General features: G+C 49.8%; 2 protein-coding genes across 2 annotated transcripts in view; both read left to right on the top strand.

The window, feature by feature from the left end:
* The first annotated feature begins 133 nt into the window (after positions 1-133).
* On the top strand, positions 134-10,183 carry ARPC4 (actin related protein 2/3 complex subunit 4). The gene is made up of 6 exons (XM_046680726.1): positions 134-268; positions 3,123-3,241; positions 4,315-4,426; positions 5,877-5,972; positions 6,900-7,070; positions 9,282-10,183. Exons 1-6 carry the CDS (start codon positions 266-268, stop codon positions 9,285-9,287), a joined length of 507 nt encoding a protein of 168 aa, XP_046536682.1. The 5' UTR covers positions 134-265; the 3' UTR covers positions 9,288-10,183.
* The window catches only part of TTLL3 (tubulin tyrosine ligase like 3), a 24,788-nt gene continuing 14,496 nt past the window's right edge, over positions 7,077-17,368 (top strand). The window contains exons 1-6 of the mRNA XM_046680685.1: positions 7,077-8,518; positions 12,791-13,349; positions 13,569-13,660; positions 15,298-15,463; positions 15,603-15,700; positions 16,742-16,870. Coding sequence (XP_046536641.1) covers positions 8,510-8,518; positions 12,791-13,349; positions 13,569-13,660; positions 15,298-15,463; positions 15,603-15,700; positions 16,742-16,870 — 1,053 coding nt within the window. The 5' untranslated portion in view covers positions 7,077-8,509. The remainder of the gene's footprint in view (positions 8,519-12,790; positions 13,350-13,568; positions 13,661-15,297; positions 15,464-15,602; positions 15,701-16,741; positions 16,871-17,368) is intronic.

Raw genomic sequence — 17,368 nt, 5'->3', positions numbered from 1 at the left:
AAAGTCATAAGCGAGAGCTGCATGGCTGACGGGAGAAGCTTCGGTAGCGATTTGAAACTTCAGGGGTCTAAACATACGAAGACAGTCCTAGCGGGGAAACTTACGAGGGACAAGTGTTCCTAGGCTCGCTTTCCCCCGCTCGGATCATAGATGGTACCGTCCGGAAGTCCAGGCGGGGACTGCGGCTGCGCTTCTCGCGAAAAGGCAGGCGTCGCGGGCCTGGCCACTTCCGCACTTCCGCTTTCCGGCCCAGCCAGCGCCCGCGATGGTGAGAGAGCTGGGCCCCGGGCCAGGGACCCCCGCTGTTCTTCCTCAGGAACCTGGGTCTGGGGGAGATGCGGCTTTGCAACGGAGAGGCCCGGGGCCGAGGGGTGCTGGGGCGTGTGGGGGCCCGACGAGGCTGGGAGAAAGAGGGCGGGGCGGGGGCCGAAGTGAGGAAGGGGCTAGCCGGGGACGGCCTCCGAAGCAGCAGGCCTTGCGGCTTCATGGTCTGGCTTTCGAAGCAAGTAGGGAGTACTCCTGAGGCGTGGAGGAAGCCGGAAGTAGGGCCTCCTAGGCTAATGGTAGCGCCGCGAAGGCACGTAGTAGGCCTCGGAGTCCGTAGTAGGGCCGCCTCTCCACTCAGAGTAGAACTGCACTAAATACACTCCCCTGTTCTCTCCTGCCCACTTGACGCCACAGTTTCCCGAGGGAAGTGTCCACACTTTCCTATCGCACTCTTGTTGCCTCCAGCCTTGCTTCTACCCTCCCGAAAGAGCTCTTATTAAGCCGCCTCCACCCAATCCCCTTCCTGCTCAGAACGCAGTCGTGTCAGTCTTACTGTAGTAAGTTCTGATACTGCTGATCCCTCCCTCCCTGGAAATCCTCGCGTTTGATAATCGTGGGTGCTCCTGGGCTTTGACACTTGGGCTCACCACCTTCGTCTTCTTTACAGTCTCACTGTTCATACCTAACTAGTTTCCTGGCCTTGATGACCTTGTGTATCTATCTGGTGACTCCTGAATCTGTTTTCCCCGCCCTTTCAAGGTTTTCTGGTTATCTTGAAGACAGACACCTTGAAATTAGACCTCCAGGTCAAAACTCACCTTTTCTCCTAAACTTGCTCTTCCTCCTATGTTCCTTATTCTGGCTTTGTGTCCTCTTCACTCAGCCAGAAAACTGTGATACTCTTTTTTTCCAATTGAGGCCGTGCCTCTTGATTTTATAAAAACCACCTTTATTGAGGTATTGCATGAGACTGTCTGTTTCATTTGTGAAAGAGCAGGCGTCACAGGGCTTGCCACCTAAAATTCACCCTTTTCAGGTTTACCATCTATGAATTTTGACAAATACAGTCAGGTAACCACTATTACAATCAAGATAAAGAATATTTCCATCGCCTCAAAAACTTTCCTCAAGTTCCTTTATAATCAGTCTTCCCCACCCGCCAAGCAACCACTGACTTTTTTTCCCCTGTAGTTTTGCTTTTTCCGGGTTGTCCTATAAATGGAATTCTTCAGTATGTAGACTTTTTAGTGTGGCTTCTTACCATAGTGCATTTGAGATTCATGCATGTTGTGTGTATCAGTGGTTATTCCTTTTTTATCACTGAGTAGTATTTCATTGTATGAATGAACCATAGTTTGTTGGGAGTTGTTTTTTGATTCTGTTGTCCTGGACATCTAATATCAGTCCAAGCCCTGTGATCCCCTCTGCTTTTCCTCTCCACTGCCCTAGCCCAGGCTCTCATCAGCACTCCTTAAATAGCTGTCTGCCTTATGTCTCACTTCCCTCTCCAGTCCATTCTCCACAGAGTCACCATGCAGCTGTTGTGGTGAAACTTCCTCCTCAGAAAGCCCCAGCAGTTCCTTACCACCTTAAAAGAAAAACTGAACTCAGTGGCCTGGCACTTGAGATTCCCGATGAATCTCCAGGTCACCATTCCAGCCTTATCTGTTGAATCTGAAGTGCTTCCCATATATAGCACATTGTACTCATCACTACTTCTGGAACTCTTAATGGCCTTTTGTGTAATTCTAACCTTAAGTTCTTTCATTCATTCATTTATTCTACAGAAACTGAGCAAGACACTGTATATGTTAGCTACTGACTGAGCTGGGTGTAGTGTGTGTAGGTTTGAATAAAATAGACATGCTCTATTGACCATGAGGCTTACGGTCTAGGAGTGAAGGAGAAATTACTTTACTAAAGATATACGAGGGATGTGTCGTTATAAATTATAATAAATGCTATGAAGAGGGAAGTCAAGAAAGGGCTCTTTGAGGAAGGAAGGGGCCTTCCCTGAATAAGCCGAGATCTGAAGGATGACTTAGGGGAGAGGGGAGAAAAAGAGGGAAGAAAAGCTTGCAGATAAATGGTTCAGCATGTTTGAAGCCCTGGGGGTGAGAAAGAACTTGGCTCATAAAAGGAGCTGAAGATAGGCCAGTGTAGCTAGAAGCTGGTGTCTACTGGGAACGACCGTATTCTGCTTTCCTCATTATAAAATTCTCCTAATCCTATTTCTATCTTCAAATCAAAACCGATTTCTTCTGCAAATATAACTTGTAAGTCTAATGATTTCACATTTTATCCTTCTTTATTTCATAGTTATTTTCTCTCTCCTCAACCTAGTTGAGCTTTTTAGGGGTACAGATGGTCTTAGTCATCTCTGAATTCCTAGCACCTAGCTCAGTGCCTGGTACACAGTGGACTTATCCATTTTTTGGCTCAAGAGACAGATGAAGGACAGTCATTCACCTCTATGCCTGTAGACCAGGGTTTCTCAACTTCAGCACTGTTTGGAGCTTAATAATTCTTTGTTGTGTGTTGTGGGATGTTTAGTGGTATGCCTGGCCTCTATCTACTCAATGCCTTTGGCACCTCTCCCCACAAGTCATGACAGTGAAACTTGTCTTGACATTGCTAATGTCCCCCTGACAGGCAGAATCATCCCATTGAGAACCACTGCTCCAGACTTTGAAGGAAAGACACTTTGAAGGCCTAGTCTGTTCTGTTCACTGGTCTGAGAACCGACACCCTCAGTACTGCCTGGCTCCCGTGTGAGCTGGAGTAGGGGGCCAGTGGGTTTGGTGAGACAGATTCTGATCCCCCCCCCCCCCCCCCCGCCGTGCTTTTTCCTACAGACTGCCACTCTCCGCCCCTACCTGAGTGCCGTGCGGGCCACACTGCAGGCTGCCCTCTGCCTGGAGAATTTCTCCTCCCAGGTCGTGGAACGACACAACAAGCCAGAGGTGGAAGTCAGGTAGGGAGGGAAGAGGTCGGGGTGGGGGTGATGAGTGCAGCACCCAGAGATGGCCCTTATCTACAGGGTGCCAGGACCCTCTGTCCTGGAGTTGTCGGGATAATTACACTTACCGTATTCCGTCTTGCTGCCAGATGAACAGTGGTTCCCAATTTGGAGTTCAGAAAATAGGGTCAGTGGGTTGGCAGGACAAAACCCAGAGGAGAAGCTACTCAGGAGCAAAGATTGCTTGATACAAGGTATGACGTCTCAGGGCAGGGCCATTTGTGAAGATCTCCTGTGGCATTATTGACCTGCAATTTATTGCTCTTTTTCGCCTTTAAAATTTAATCTGGGACAGACATATCTGAGATAAGCCATGTTACCACACTAAGTTGATATGACTGGAATTTTTTTAAACCGATAAGTTAGGATGTGCTGTGTTATGCTAGTTAACATATATGATTTCCACTAGGCATGTTAAAATGATAACAGCCCACAGACACCACCACCACAGTTAACTACCCTTACAGATATCTAGGGGTCAGAAGGAACTGAGCTGGGAGGGGTCTTAATACTGAATAAGTGAGTCATTCTGGATTGATAATTAAAGGAGGCCAAAGTGTGTTCGGTTTTAACTTATATCTAAGGCAGCCTCTCTCTTCTCATTCCCTAAGTGGTATATGAGTTTGCTTGTGGTTACTAAAATAAGAGCTGCCATTTGGAAAGCTCCTACCATGGGCCAGGCACACTGTTAGATGCTTGATCCTTTTTGATTTCTCTCAGTCCTCACCAGTGAAATAGGAATCAGAGTCATTTTACAGCTGAGGAAATTGAGATTCCAACAGGGTAATGTGCCCAAGGAAAGTAACAGAGGAGGCGGGATTTCAAAACTTTTTAGCCCTGACTCCAGAGCCTGTGTTGTTTCCAATGGAGAACACGCTAGCTGGCCCCCATCTTGGAACACCCCTGCTTGTGAGTCTCTTATTCCTTGGACTCTGGTCTAGGATAGTGATTCCAGGGCCTGCTGTGAGGTCTCCCTGAGCGTTCTGTTCCTCTGTAGTACAGAGGCCTCTGTGACATTGTGTTTTCAGGAGTAGCAAAGAGCTCCTGTTACAACCCGTGACCATCAGCAGGAATGAGAAGGAAAAAGTTCTGATTGAGGGCTCCATCAACTCTGTCCGGGTCAGCATTGCTGTGAAACAGGTGAGCTCACCACGGAGCCCCTGCCTCCCCAGGAGGCCAGGGATCTCCGTCTGAGAGATCAGTGTGCCAGATTCAGGGTGCCAAGAAACCCAGGCTCTGTTTCCTTGAAAGTAACCAGGAAATGATTTGCCAGACTCAGCAAGTCAGTAGAATAGAGCACAACTCCATCTTCTAGGCCTTGCTCTGGAATAGAAGGCAGGAAATGGAGCAGCCAAGGCCATGGGCCAGTTTGGTGTCAGGTCATAGAACCGTTCCTGAGGAATGAAGAATGAGTCCAGTTCAGAAAAACAAATAGTACTAGTACTGGTTTGATAGCCATTAACTCTGAAAGTGAGATTTAGGGTAAAAAAGAGTGTAGTTTCCTCAGATACCGTTTCACAAATGTCTGACATTCCCACCACTCCCATAATTCTTGCCATATTTTTATAGTATCTGGACAGTTCCTTACTTAATAGATTTCTTTAAGTTGACATTTTCTTTTGCTTAAATTTGTTGGAAAAAGTTTATGCCATAAGTAGAAAAACACTGTCACTTGCCAAATAGAGGACAACTCTAAAAAAATAAATACAGTGAAAACAAAAATAGTGTTACTAAGTTCAGAATAGATATTGCTGCCTGCAGAAAGCTCTAACCCTGGGGCCTGCTCTCTTTGTTAAAAGGGGAGATTAACAAGTGTTGGAGAGGGCTAAGGGCATTCTAGCACCCAGCTGCAAAATTCTTCCTTTAGAAATACTGAGAGGCTGGCCCCGGGCACAGCAGTTCCACTTCGGCGGGCGGCCAGGGGTTTGCCGGTTCGGATCCTGGGTGTGGACATGGCACTGCTTGGCAAACCATGCTGTGGCAGGCGTCCCACATATAAAAAGTGGAGGAAGATGGGCACAGATGTTAGCTCAGGGCCAGTCGTCTTCAGCAGAAAGAGGAGGATTGGCGGCAGATGTTAGCTCAGGGCTAATCTTCCTCAAAAAAGAAAAGAAGAAAGAAATACTGAGAGTTCAGCAGGGAGAAACTTTGAGAATCATTTGATGTTCAGTGTTATTAAAGCGGAGATCACCTAAGGTTATCCCTGATGCCCCAGGGATGTATCACAGGCTCTGGAAAGTGCTGCGCTAGTGAAATGAGAATGAGAAAGGCAGCTTTGAATATAGGTATGGCTTCTGGAATGAGTGGATGAAAGACTCTGGTTTACCAGAATTACCTCTCTGGAATGGGGGTAGATGGGATCATGGTAATGCCCCATTAAGTTGGAGAGGCTGGAGTGTGGTAGACCCTGCTTTCAGTTAGCAACCAAGTGCCCCATGATTCAAAGTTCAGGCAGTGATTGCTCCCAGTATCAAACCCCACTGCTTCCAGCGAGCCTGGGGGAAATTCTGGTCAGAAGACCAGGCTACAGGTTTCTGTTGTCATAGGGTGTCAGCTTCAGGGCAACACCTTTCTCCTTTGCTTTCACCAGGCTGATGAGATTGAGAAGATTTTATGCCACAAGTTCATGCGTTTCATGATGATGCGAGCAGAGAACTTCTTTATCCTTCGAAGGAAACCAGTGGAGGTGAGATCATGTGATTCGTGTGTTCGTAATACCCAGGATTCTACCACTGAGTCCACTGTCGCTGGTCTGGGATTGTTTCTAGAACTGAGATTACTGCTCCTCCAGCTGTAGGGCACCCATTGCCTGAGTCGAGTCTCTTCATCTCATATGGAGTGAGAGTAACGGGGATCAGAAACTTAGGAGAAGTTGGTTGTATGTCAGTCATGGAAGAGGCAGAAAAGATGAGATGCATCGCTCATCTTCCCAGAGCCTGTGGTTTTAGGAAGCAGCAGAGAGGGCACAACGAATCAGAAATCCTTTCTAAGCTCTGCCACCAGTTGAGTCATAGTCTTTCAGGGCCACGATTGACATTGGCTCAGTTGTTGCCTAGCCTTGTACTTGAGTCTTCTCCACAGACTCTCTGCCAGCTCGACTTAAGATATCCCCAGTGACTGAGAAACTACCATGCAGAGCAGCACACGCCATCATCAGACTCATCAGACGTGTTGACCAAGCTCTGACCTCTGGGGCTACCCAGAATAAATAAAATTGTTCTCGCAGACACAACCCATCTCATAGTTAAAGACCTCAATCCCATCCTTCTCCCACAGCATCTCTCCTCTCCAGACTAAATGTTCCCTGCTTGATTAGATTCTTCTGTAACAAGATTTCCAAGTCCCTTGACTCATTCTGAATGCAGCTGTTTGTGCCACTGATGTCTAACAGACACAGAATTCTCAACTGGGTTGAGTTACTTGGATCCAACATAGACAGCCCATCAGAGCAGGTGGGCTGCTGACTGAAGCGCGTGTTGCTTGGGAGAAGGTCACAGCCAGCTGAAAGCGTGTGGCTGAGTGAATGTAGAGGACATGGCCAACTAAATGTCCCTGGGACATTAATTCTCTCCTGTTTCTTCTCTTCCTCGCCCCTACTGTCTTCCTTCCCTAGGGGTATGACATCAGTTTTCTGATCACCAACTTCCACACAGAGCAGATGTACAAACACAAGTTGGTGGACTTTGTGATCCACTTTATGGAGGAGATCGATAAGGAGATCAGTGAGATGAAGCTGTCAGTCAATGCCCGTGCGCGCATCGTGGCTGAGGAGTTCCTCAAGAATGTAAGTTGTGGCCTTCTTGGTTTCTTTCCAGAAATAGAAGGAGTCATGGGTTGTGTTGAGAACTTAGCATCTCATGGGAAAGCGGTGCCAACAGTGTGTGAATATTTCTTGAGGCCGCTAGGACCCATGGTGGGCGGCAGGTCAGTCAGGTACCTTAGAACTGGAGAACCTGAGGTTCATCTTTGAGAGCTGCAGGGCATTTTCCATATCTGGGTGCCTGGGGGACACCTCTCTTAGTCCCTCATGGGGACTTAGACATTCATTTCTACATCTCAAAATGTACACAGAGTTCTTCCCTATAGCTAGTTCAGACTCCCAAGTGAGGCAAGTTAAATCCGCATGTGAATTTTCTGGGAATATAGAACAGTTAATCATCGTGTAATTCCACTTCTCAAACAGACTTAAATATTTTCCTTCAGTGTCTGTTTCTCAGGCTTAAAGTCATGATTTCTCCACCTGTTTTCCATCACTTTCATCACTAAATCCTCCAGATGCCTCTTCAGTTGTTTGTGCATTCCTGACAGGACTGCGGCCCTCTGAAGAAAAGGAACAGTTTACATTGGTGAACTGATGACACAGTTGTTCTTGTTTAGATATTCAGGACATACCTCCTCCTTTTTTTCCTTCTTCCAAACAATCTTTGGTTTGTTGACATGTTCCACTCAGAGTTGACTGTGATCCCTAGATGGTGGATTTAATGTTTACTCTTACCAGTGTATACAGACCCAGCCCAGGAGCTCAGATTCCTAAAGTGAAAATTACCCCCGCTTCCCCTGGCTTTAATTGTAATGAGAGCAGCCAGCATACAGAGTAGCTGTGATGTGCGCACAGGGTAGCATGCTTGTTCAGATCACAGAGGCTGTGGAGTCAGGCCACCTGTGTGTGAGCCAGCTCCACTGCCTACTCAGGCGTGTTACGGAACCTCTCAACTAAGCATCAGTTTCCTCAACTGTGAAGTGAGGAAACTACTAATTAGTATGTACCTTTCAGTGTCACTGAGCAATAAGTGAAATAAATGTAAAGCATATCACTCGGTACATAGTAAGCTTTCCACGTATTGTAGCACCAAAATTTTAGGCCAGGGTGCTAGGATGCCCCGAGATTCAACTGTGAAGAAAAGTAGTTCTTGTCCCAATTTAATATTTGATTCATTCGGTCAGTAATCATTTAGTTATTACGATCATTGCATTTCTGTAGTTATACAGCTAAAAAAACACATTTACATGTATCATTTAACACCTAACACAGTCTTTGAGTCAGGTGTTATCCCCATTTTACATATGAGTAAACTGGGCTCTGGAAGTTAAGTCAGGGTCCCTCAGCCAGTAAGTGGAGGAACCAGGACTTGGAGCTAGATTTTTAGACTCAAAGATCTAAGATAGTACCGTGCCATCTGGCAGGGGTCAGAAACTCAGGCACATGCAGCAGTCAGGCAGGTAATGCGCAGGAGTGATGTGGGCAGTGTGGGGACCTGGTGAGCACATACCTTACCTGAGGAGGATCACCACCACCCAGCTCCAGCCTGTCGTAGCTTCATCTTCCAGCTTTTGGAAATAATCCCCAAATCTGGACTTGTATGTGTCATCTCCCTTATTTTGAAGGTTGGCAACTAATTCATATTCTTTTAAACACTGACTGGGCCAAACAGTGCACCTCTTTGGGCTGAGTTAGGCCCATGGGCCGTTGGCCCACAGCCATTAGTCTATAAAATGTCCAGGGCTGTTCTAGGCACCATAGGGGATACTTGAGGCAGAAAATGTTTCAAGGGCCTGTCCTGGTTGGAGGACCACTCAGAGCTTGACAGAAAGTACCAGGTCCTGGGTCCCTCTACCCTTGGCCCTCTGAGTCCCCAAGCTCTTGCATGTGAGTACCTCATCTCTAAAGAAGGCAACCTCAGTTCACCAAGCAAGGCACTGTGATGGGGCTTTATAGCAGCCTCCATGACACATCCAAGGGGAGCTGTGGAAAAGCCCACATCACCCTTGACTTCTCTGCCTTGTCTAGTGCTAGGTTTAGGCCCATTACCCCAAAGGTCACTGCTGAATGCTGGCTGAATTAGAAAGAGTGTGCCCACAGGGTGTCCTTGGACCCAACCCTGCCCCTCAGAGATCTGAGCACAGTGGCAGCTTCCAGATCAGCCCACCGCCCCAGAGTAGGCCTGCCAGGATATAGTAATAACCACCATTCACCACATCTTGGTTCTCTTGACAGTTTTAAACCATCTGGCTGGATCTCATGGCCTTCCCCCTCAGACTCCCCTATGTCTCTGCGAAGGCGTCCTGGAGTTACTTCCAAGAGCGGCAGCGGCGGCAGCAGCAGACGGGAGCTGGGTCGGGGTGGGCATTAGATGCGGGAGGGGGGTGGTGTGCTTGCTAGCTGGGCAACAAAGCAGCAGTGGACCTGCCCCAAGGCCACACGTGCCTGGTCAGGCTGGCTTCTGATGTTCAGTCCCCTGGGCCGGGACAGATTTTTTTTAACGTCTTGAAACTTAAACTCTGTGCTTGTAGGAGACCGTAACCTTTTTGTCTTTTTTTTTTTTTTTTTTAAAAACAAACAACCTCCACCTCCAGTGGCTGTGACTGGTCCCAGTGATTGTACCTTATTGGTCGCTGTGGGTCTGGGCGGGCCTGGAGCCAGAAGGCGACTACTGTTCCTCCCCCGAGCCACCCCAGGTGGGGAGGGAGGGAGGTTTCAGACTCCAGTTCCTCTCCCTTGCCCTCTTATTCCCAAACCTCCTTGGGCCCAGTAGAAGCGGTGGGGACCCTCTGCCAGCTTCCTGAGCTCTGCCTAAAGATGGCCACTGAGCACTGGTTAGGGACAAGGGGTGAACCGGTGGCCACCAGCCACGCCTAGGAGCTGGGACCCAAAAGCCAGGTATCCTCTGGCTGCAGGGTCCACTTCATGCCCTCCCAGCTCAGAGGGGCCACTGTTTCGCCTTGTGTATCAGTGCAGTGCCTGTGCTAGAGGTGGAGAGGTGAGTCCTCCAGAGCTTGCTCTGGGCCCTCCCACCTGCTCTGGCTCCTCTGCTCCCACGCTCGCTGTACCTTTTCTTATTCTGGTGGATCCTCCCTCCCCTAATTAAAGTCTCTTCTTGCCCCTTTGGGGCTGCATGAGGTCTGTGCTCTGTTTGTATATGTGAAAGGAGGGGAGGTGGGGCTTTTTATTCCCCAGGACCATGTGGCTTGTACTTGGGCCAGAGACAGTCTCATAATTGGTCCCTGACATTATCCCTGCCAAGGGCCCCGACCCAGAGACCTCCATTGCAGTCCAGGCACCACCCATTTCTGAAACCGCTCTCTCTGCCTGTATGGACATTTGGTCCTTTTCACATAACGAGCTCATTTGGGCTGAATAACCTCAGAGAAATAATGATCCCATTTCGTGGCTAAGGAAACAGGTTCCATGAGATGCAGCACCTTGCTCCTGCCAGTGAGCAAGAGAGTAGACATCAACCCGAAGATTTTTGCCTCTGCCTGTGCTAAGACAATAATCACTAGCCACATGTGGCTATTTAAGTTTAAATTATTACAATTAAATAAACTTTAAAATGCACTTCTTCTGTGCCACCAGCAACATTTCAAAGTGCTCAGTAGCTACAAGTGACTGGTGCCTACCGTGTCAGACAGTACATATATAGAATATTTCTGTCATCACAGAACGTTCTATTGGATAGAGCTACACCTTGGTGACACCTTGAAGTAATAAAAAAAAAAAACCACTTGTGTTTTAATTCTGACTCTTGCTGCTGAATGTGAAAAAGTTATATTCTGTGCCTCAGTTTCTTAATCTGTAAAGTGGAGATAATGTGAACAATCAGACACAGTACCTGCTATACAGGTATTGAATTAACAATAGCCAGTCTTTCCACCAGCCCAGCATCCAAGCTGTTTGATAACTTCCACCATGCTACACCTGGGCGTTCACATGCCTGTCTTGGAGAGACTTGGGGGGCTGGTACAAGATCTAGGTGTATAAAGAGACAGGTACACTGAAGTTTTTCATATTCACTAATGGAAGTCTCTGGGACCCCACAGGCGGTATATTTATGGAAGAGAGTGTCAGGGAAAGTTTCAAAAGGGTCCTTTGAGCTGAGCTTTCAAAAGAGTTTCTTCCAGATGGCCAAAGGGGTCTCGAGGCAGAGGAAAAGGTCACGTTAAAGGGAGGAGGGGGTGGGGGCAACTTGGGCAGCTACCATCCCCTTTATGACATTACCTCTGTGACCTCCCTCTCCTGCCTTGCAGAATTAGGTGTGCCCTTGTCTGGGCACATGCCTATGTTCTGGCTTTGCAGTGAGTGTTAAAGGTGCTCGTGGTGAAGCTGGATGTCTGCTAGAGCGTGGCAGCTCCTCACTCAGTCTTCACAGGACCGCATCACTGGGGTGAGCCCCGACTCTCTCATTTGTCACAGATTCATCTTGCAGGGTCCAGAGCCCCTAAAGCCGAATTTGCCAGCTGATGAGAACAGACTGGATGGTTGCCAATCAGCCAGCCCTCTCCTGGAGGCATGCCTTTTGGGAAAGCCAGTCACCAGCCAAAGGAGGGTTGGGAAGGGTGATGGCAGTGGTTGGGGTTGGCTGAACAGCTAGGTGGAGGGCCCACCTTCACCGTACAGGAAGATCTACCCGCACACAAAACTGGTTTCTTGGACTCTGCTTCAATGGGCACTGCTAGAATTTGCCTCTCAAACTGCCTGTTTGGTATTTCCATGACCAATAGGCAACGAGTCTAAGTGTTAACAAGGACTTACATTTAATAATGTTTATGTTTAACAGTAGGGCTTTGGAGTCAGACCTGGGCTTCAATGCTGGTTCTGCTGTGCGATATGAGGCAAATTATTTAACACCTTGGAGCCTTATTTATCTCACCTGTGACTTTTGAGTATAGTATTTTGCCACTATCTCCAAAAAGGTTACTTACAGTCTTGTCTTGGGGACTGTGCATAACTGTTTTATTAGATTTTTTCTGCAGTTGACTTAAATGATAATTTTCCATTTCCAAGTTATTGTGGGGTGGGGGTGGGGGTTGTGCACTCTGCACCATTATCACTGTTTCCCCTATATCCTGCCCTGGCTTTCAAATCTAGCCCCAAGGATCTTACCCTAGCCCCATATGCCAGGCCCTGCAGATCTGATCCGTCTCACCAGGCTCCAGCCACACTGGCTGCCATGAGTTCCCCAGAAAGGGTCTTGAACCCTTCTCGGGGCTGGTGCGGAGAATTTCTTATCCCTGGAATGCTATTTCTCCCCTTTTCCCTGGTCAACTCCTGAACTCCTTTGCACTCCGTAGGCTTCAGCTTAAATGTCACCTCTTCCAACAGGACAACCTTGACTGCCTTATCTAAAGTATGCCCCCTTCCTGGTTTCAGTTCATTGCTTGTTCATTGCCAGGATCGTACCTACAGCTGTTGTATGCCTTTGTTGCTTGCTTTTTGTTTCCCCTCCGCTGGACTGTAAGCTCCGTGAGGTCAGGGATCACCTGTTGTTTATTCTTCCGGCCCCCAGCGCCTAGCCCAATCCGTAGCACTTGATGCTCTATAAATACTGTAAAATGACTGAAGCTCCAGGAAGTGCACAAGGGACAATGACACCGATAGTAACTGGCAGCCCCAGTGCTCTGCGCTTCCACCTTCAGTGACACGCTCATCAAGGGTCTGGGGCAGGTGAGGGCTGGAGTTCGGCCCGCTGGAATGAGCCAGCGAACTCGCCATTGGCGGCCAGATTGTGCGGAATGGTTTCCAAGGCGACAGCAAACAGAGGGCGGGGCCTCGGAACAGAGGGCCGGGCACAGGCCTGGGCAGGGCCCTCCCCAAGAGGCGGCGGCGCGCGGAGGGGGAGGCGGGCTCTGGGATACTGGGAGGGCCCGCGCGGGGAGGGGCCGATGCCGGGCCCCGGCGCGGCGCTGCTCCTGAGCCCTGGGGAGTGGGGGGCCGCACACCGGGGCTCCGCCGCCTGGGTCCTCCAGGAGGGCGACCTGGGGTGCAGCTGGCCGAAGAAGCCGCAGCTGCCCGAACCACGCACCAGTTCCCCCGCCCCATGGCCCTGGGCGCGCCACTCCCTGTCCCGGCCTCCAGAGACACTGCCATGGCCCGGGACCGCCTCCGCCCGGTGCGACGGGGCTCGCGCAGGCGGCAAACGCCGGGCTGGCAGCCCCGCCTCTGCGCGCCCGCTGGGCTGCGCCTGCGGGTCGCTCGCTCGCTGCACCCCTGCCCAGGGCGCCGCGTATCCCCGCCCCCTCGGGCCCCCGCACGCGTCGGCCCTGGAGGAAGCCTCGCCGCAGGACGGTGAGGCGCGTTGCGGCCAGCCCATCCTGGCCTGAGGCGGGGGCGGCGGCGAGGCCGAGAGGGCTTGGGGTAGAAGGAATGTGGGTAGAGAGAAGAGTGGTAGAGGGTGGGCATCCAGATGAAGGGTGGAGAAAGAGAAGGAGTGTGGGCATCCGGGGCCGGGAGAGATGCCAGGCTGAGCCCCCATCCTGCCCCATCCCACTCCGGATCTTTCTGCAGGTTCCCTTGTCCTCTGGCGAGGATTCTCCAAGGCGTCTCATCACATGGGCCGGCTCAGGAGCGCCAAGATCCACGTGGAGAGAGCTGTCAAGGTCGGAGGGGGCTGGGAGGTCTAGAAAGGGCCCTGAGAGTGTCTCGGCCTGCCTCCCTGCACTATTTTCTCCTATCCTTAACAGACAAACAAAAAAACAAAAGCCTTGATCCCACACACATCTTCAAATACCTCCCCAATTGTCAGTACCCCCTCACAGCAGAACTTCTTGGCAGAACTGTCTACTTCTTCACCTGGGATTCACTCAGTTCCCACCACACTAGCTCCCTGCTCTGCCCCAGTCCCCGGGAACCACTATAGTCGAGGTCACTGGTGACCTCCAAGGAGCCAAATCCAGCAGTTCCTTTTCTGTCCTAATCTCAGTTGGGCACCCTGTGTCATTGTACACTGCCGCCCCACACCCCCTTCCCTCTTGGCTGTCAGCACACACCTGGCTTTCCTTTGACCCTCCCTGGCTGCTGCTTTTCAGTTGCCTTTGAAGGCTCCTCCGGACATTGACGGTTCCCTGGATCCCTCCCCACAGCTGTCTCCTTGACTGTGAGTCCGCTCAGTGTGCTGTGCCCCCTCCATGCCCTTTCCAGCCCAGCCTGGAAACTCCACACTCGGTACGCCTATTTGACATCTCCACCCAGAGAACTTGTAAGAATTTTAAACCCATGTCCCAAACCATCCTCTTGATTTTCCTCCCCAAACCTGTCCTCCTCCCTAGTCTCTGGTCTTCCCCATCTCTTGGTTGCTCAAGCCAGAAATCTGGTTTTCTGTTCACTCACCCACACATCTAATCCCGTCAGCAGGACCAGTCATCCCTATTTTAGCTCTTATCACCTTCTCCCCATCTCCACTGTAATCACCCTCATTCTAGCTATGGTGATTTCTCTCTTACACAAACCACACCAGCCTTCTAAATGTTCTCCCTGCTTCCTCCTGTCCCCTCCATCTATCCTGTGTACTGCAGCAAGCCGAACTTACAAAGCCTCCAATCGCGTCACTCTCTCCCTTTGCCTTTGTTGCTTCACACTGCTCTTAATGTAAAATCCAAGTCCGTCCCAAGGCCTGTGGGACCTTCCACAGTCTAGCCACTGCCTACCTGCTCAGGAGCTCTGTCCTCATTTTCCACGCTCCACTCCCTTGGCTTCCTTCCAGTTCCTTTTGACCTGTATCCAGCCTCAACACCTTTGCACATGCTTTTCCCTCCACCTGAATGGCCATTTGCCCAGCTCTGTACATTCATGGCTCCTTCTCAACGTTCCCTGACCATGAATGTATTTCTGGTTCCCCTGGGTCCCCGTTAAGTATCCAGTTCTTGGAGCCAACAAGTCTGGATTTAAATCCCTGCTTTTTTCACTTAACCACTGTGTGGCCAAGGTACTCAACCTCTATATGCCCCTGTTTCATAATCAGTTAAACGGGGGTAATAACATCTATTAAAAATACATATTATTGTTAAGAATGTATATAAGTGCTTAGCACATAGTAGGGGCTCAACAAATATTGGCTATTACCATTATAATTATTACTATGCATATTTGTTTCCCTGCTTGTTTATAATCTGTCTCCCCTACTGGAAGATAAAAATTTCCTGAAGGCAGAGACCGTAACTGTGGTTCACCATTATATTTCCTATATCTGGCACTTAGGTAATACTTACTGAACAATGATCCTTCTCTAAACTTACAGCAGAAGAAGATCTTTATGATCCAAGGCCGCTACCCGGTGATCCGGTGCCTCTTGCGCCAGAGGGGCTGGGTGGAGAAGATGGTCCGTCACTCGGGCACCACCCTGCCTCAGCCCCAGAAGGATCTGGATAGCTCAGTAGTGGGTAATAGCGACACCACTGAGGACGGTGAGCAGTCCCTCCCTTTCCACAAACTGCCCCTCCTGAGCCCCTTTCCTTTCATTCCCACTGTCCCAGGGTTGAGGTTTTGGTACGGGCCTATGGGCAGGGACAGGGGCCTCACCAGACCTGGGCTCTGCATCCACAGAGGATGAAGATGAAGATGAGACATTCCAGCCACCACAGCTGTTTGATTTCGATGATTTACTGGAATTTGATGACCTAGATGGGACACATGCTCTAATGGTAAGGGCCCAGAGGGCTGCTTAGTCAGAAGGAGAGCACTAGAGTCCAGCTGGGTGACCTCAGACAAGTCCTTTCCTTCTCTGGGCTTCAGTTTCCCCATCTGCAGTAAAAACCGACTGCTTCTCTAAAGCCTAGATGGGCCCGCAGAGCGGTGAGGGACGTAATGGAGTTCACACAAGGCAGGCCTGGGGTCAGAACTCTGTTAGGTCGTGTCAGAAGCTGGCACAACCTCCGCGCCTGGTTATTCCCCTTTGCAAATAAAAACCCCGTCGTTCGTCTCCTTTTTCTGCCCTTGGCAAGTGAAGGCTGGAAAGAAGGGCTTAAAAAGTTCTAAAAGAGGCTGATATGATGATGTGGAGGATATATGTGTAGCACTAAGGACACGTGGCTTCAAATCTTGGAACCACCACTTACTAAGTTTAACTATACCAAATTGCCATTTTTCTGTCAGGAAAGGTTGAGTGTTGGCAATTTTATATGGCTCAACCTTGTGAGCCCTTGGACATTGACCCTCCCTGTACCTGAGTTCCCTCCTCGGTGAAATGGGGATAACAGTAGCACCTACCTCATAGGGTTGTGGTGAGGATTAAATGAGCTGAACAAGGCCTGGCATGTGGTGTTATTGCTTATTAATAATCCCACCTCCCAGAGTTGTAGGAAGGATGGAGAGAAAGAGCCAACGAGAGAGCCTTTGTCACATTCTATGTGCCCATCAGCTTGAAGTCACTGTCCTGTCACTGAGCAAGTCACTGATGGCCATGGGCCAGAACAAGGTGTGGTGTTCAGTTGTGCGGCTTGGTCACTGCCTAGGGGCACCTGGCCAAAGGAGGCTGCAAGCCTGCCTACTCTCTGCTGACCAAGCGTGTGCCCTGGAGGAAGAGATGTCTTTCCTTACCTCACACAAAGATGGCAGGTGGGCCAGAGGCCACCCTGGAAATATCCTCTCTTTCCATTCACCCACCCTGCTCAGCATGGAGGGGGGAAGCTGCCTCAAGCCTTGTGCTGCCCACACCAGCCTCCTGTCTCCTCCCCTGTCCCCAGTCTCGCATGGTTCGGAACGAGATCCCCTACTTCATCTGGACGACTCGGCGGGACGTGCTGGACTGCCGCTTTCTCTCCAAGGATCAAATGATAAACCACTATGCCCGGGCTGGCTCCTTTACCACAAAGGTGGGCTCCCCAGGGCGTGGGCATGGCAGCTTCCAAACCCCCCAGCCCTTGAGTGGGCAGCCTGGCTCCCTGCTCTCCTTGTCAGTAAGAGAGAGTACTCAGGAGAGGGAGAGGTATATAATTCAGTGGAATTTGGCATCAGACAGGCAGGCCAGGGTTCAAATCTAACCCCTGCAGCATGCCTGCCACATGTAGACATAATGACTAAAATGGATTCCAGGATCCAAACAGGATCTGAAGCCAGAACAAACACCAATTCCAACGACTATGAGAAAGAGGGCCCTTACCCTCCTAAGCAGAGGCTATCTGGCTGATGAATCCATTCTATCTACCTGGGTTTATTAACAAGTGGTTTTACCTCTCTGAGCCTCAGTTTCCTCTTCTTTAAATGAAGATACCAATAAGACCTATCTTTTAGGCTTGTGGCAAGAATGAAGGGCTTTCTAATTGGGACCTGCTCATATATTATTAGTGTGAGGTGGGAAGGATTCCTAGAGG

Source organism: Equus quagga, chromosome 1, assembly GCF_021613505.1.
Source record: "Equus quagga isolate Etosha38 chromosome 1, UCLA_HA_Equagga_1.0, whole genome shotgun sequence".
NCBI classification, from domain to species: Eukaryota; Metazoa; Chordata; class Mammalia; order Perissodactyla; family Equidae; genus Equus; species Equus quagga.
The sequence above is the reverse complement of the archived record's forward strand: the minus strand, read 5'-3'. Positions and strand labels throughout refer to the sequence as shown.

Bases quoted from the DNA above. Each gene is read 5' to 3' on its own strand.
- ARPC4 (XM_046680726.1), top strand. The intron at 3,242-4,314 runs GTAGGGAGGGAA...TTGTGTTTTCAG, and splicing joins AAGCCAGAGGTGGAAGTCAG to GAGTAGCAAAGAGCTCCTGT. The intron at 5,973-6,899 runs GTGAGATCATGT...TTCCTTCCCTAG, and splicing joins TTCGAAGGAAACCAGTGGAG to GGGTATGACATCAGTTTTCT.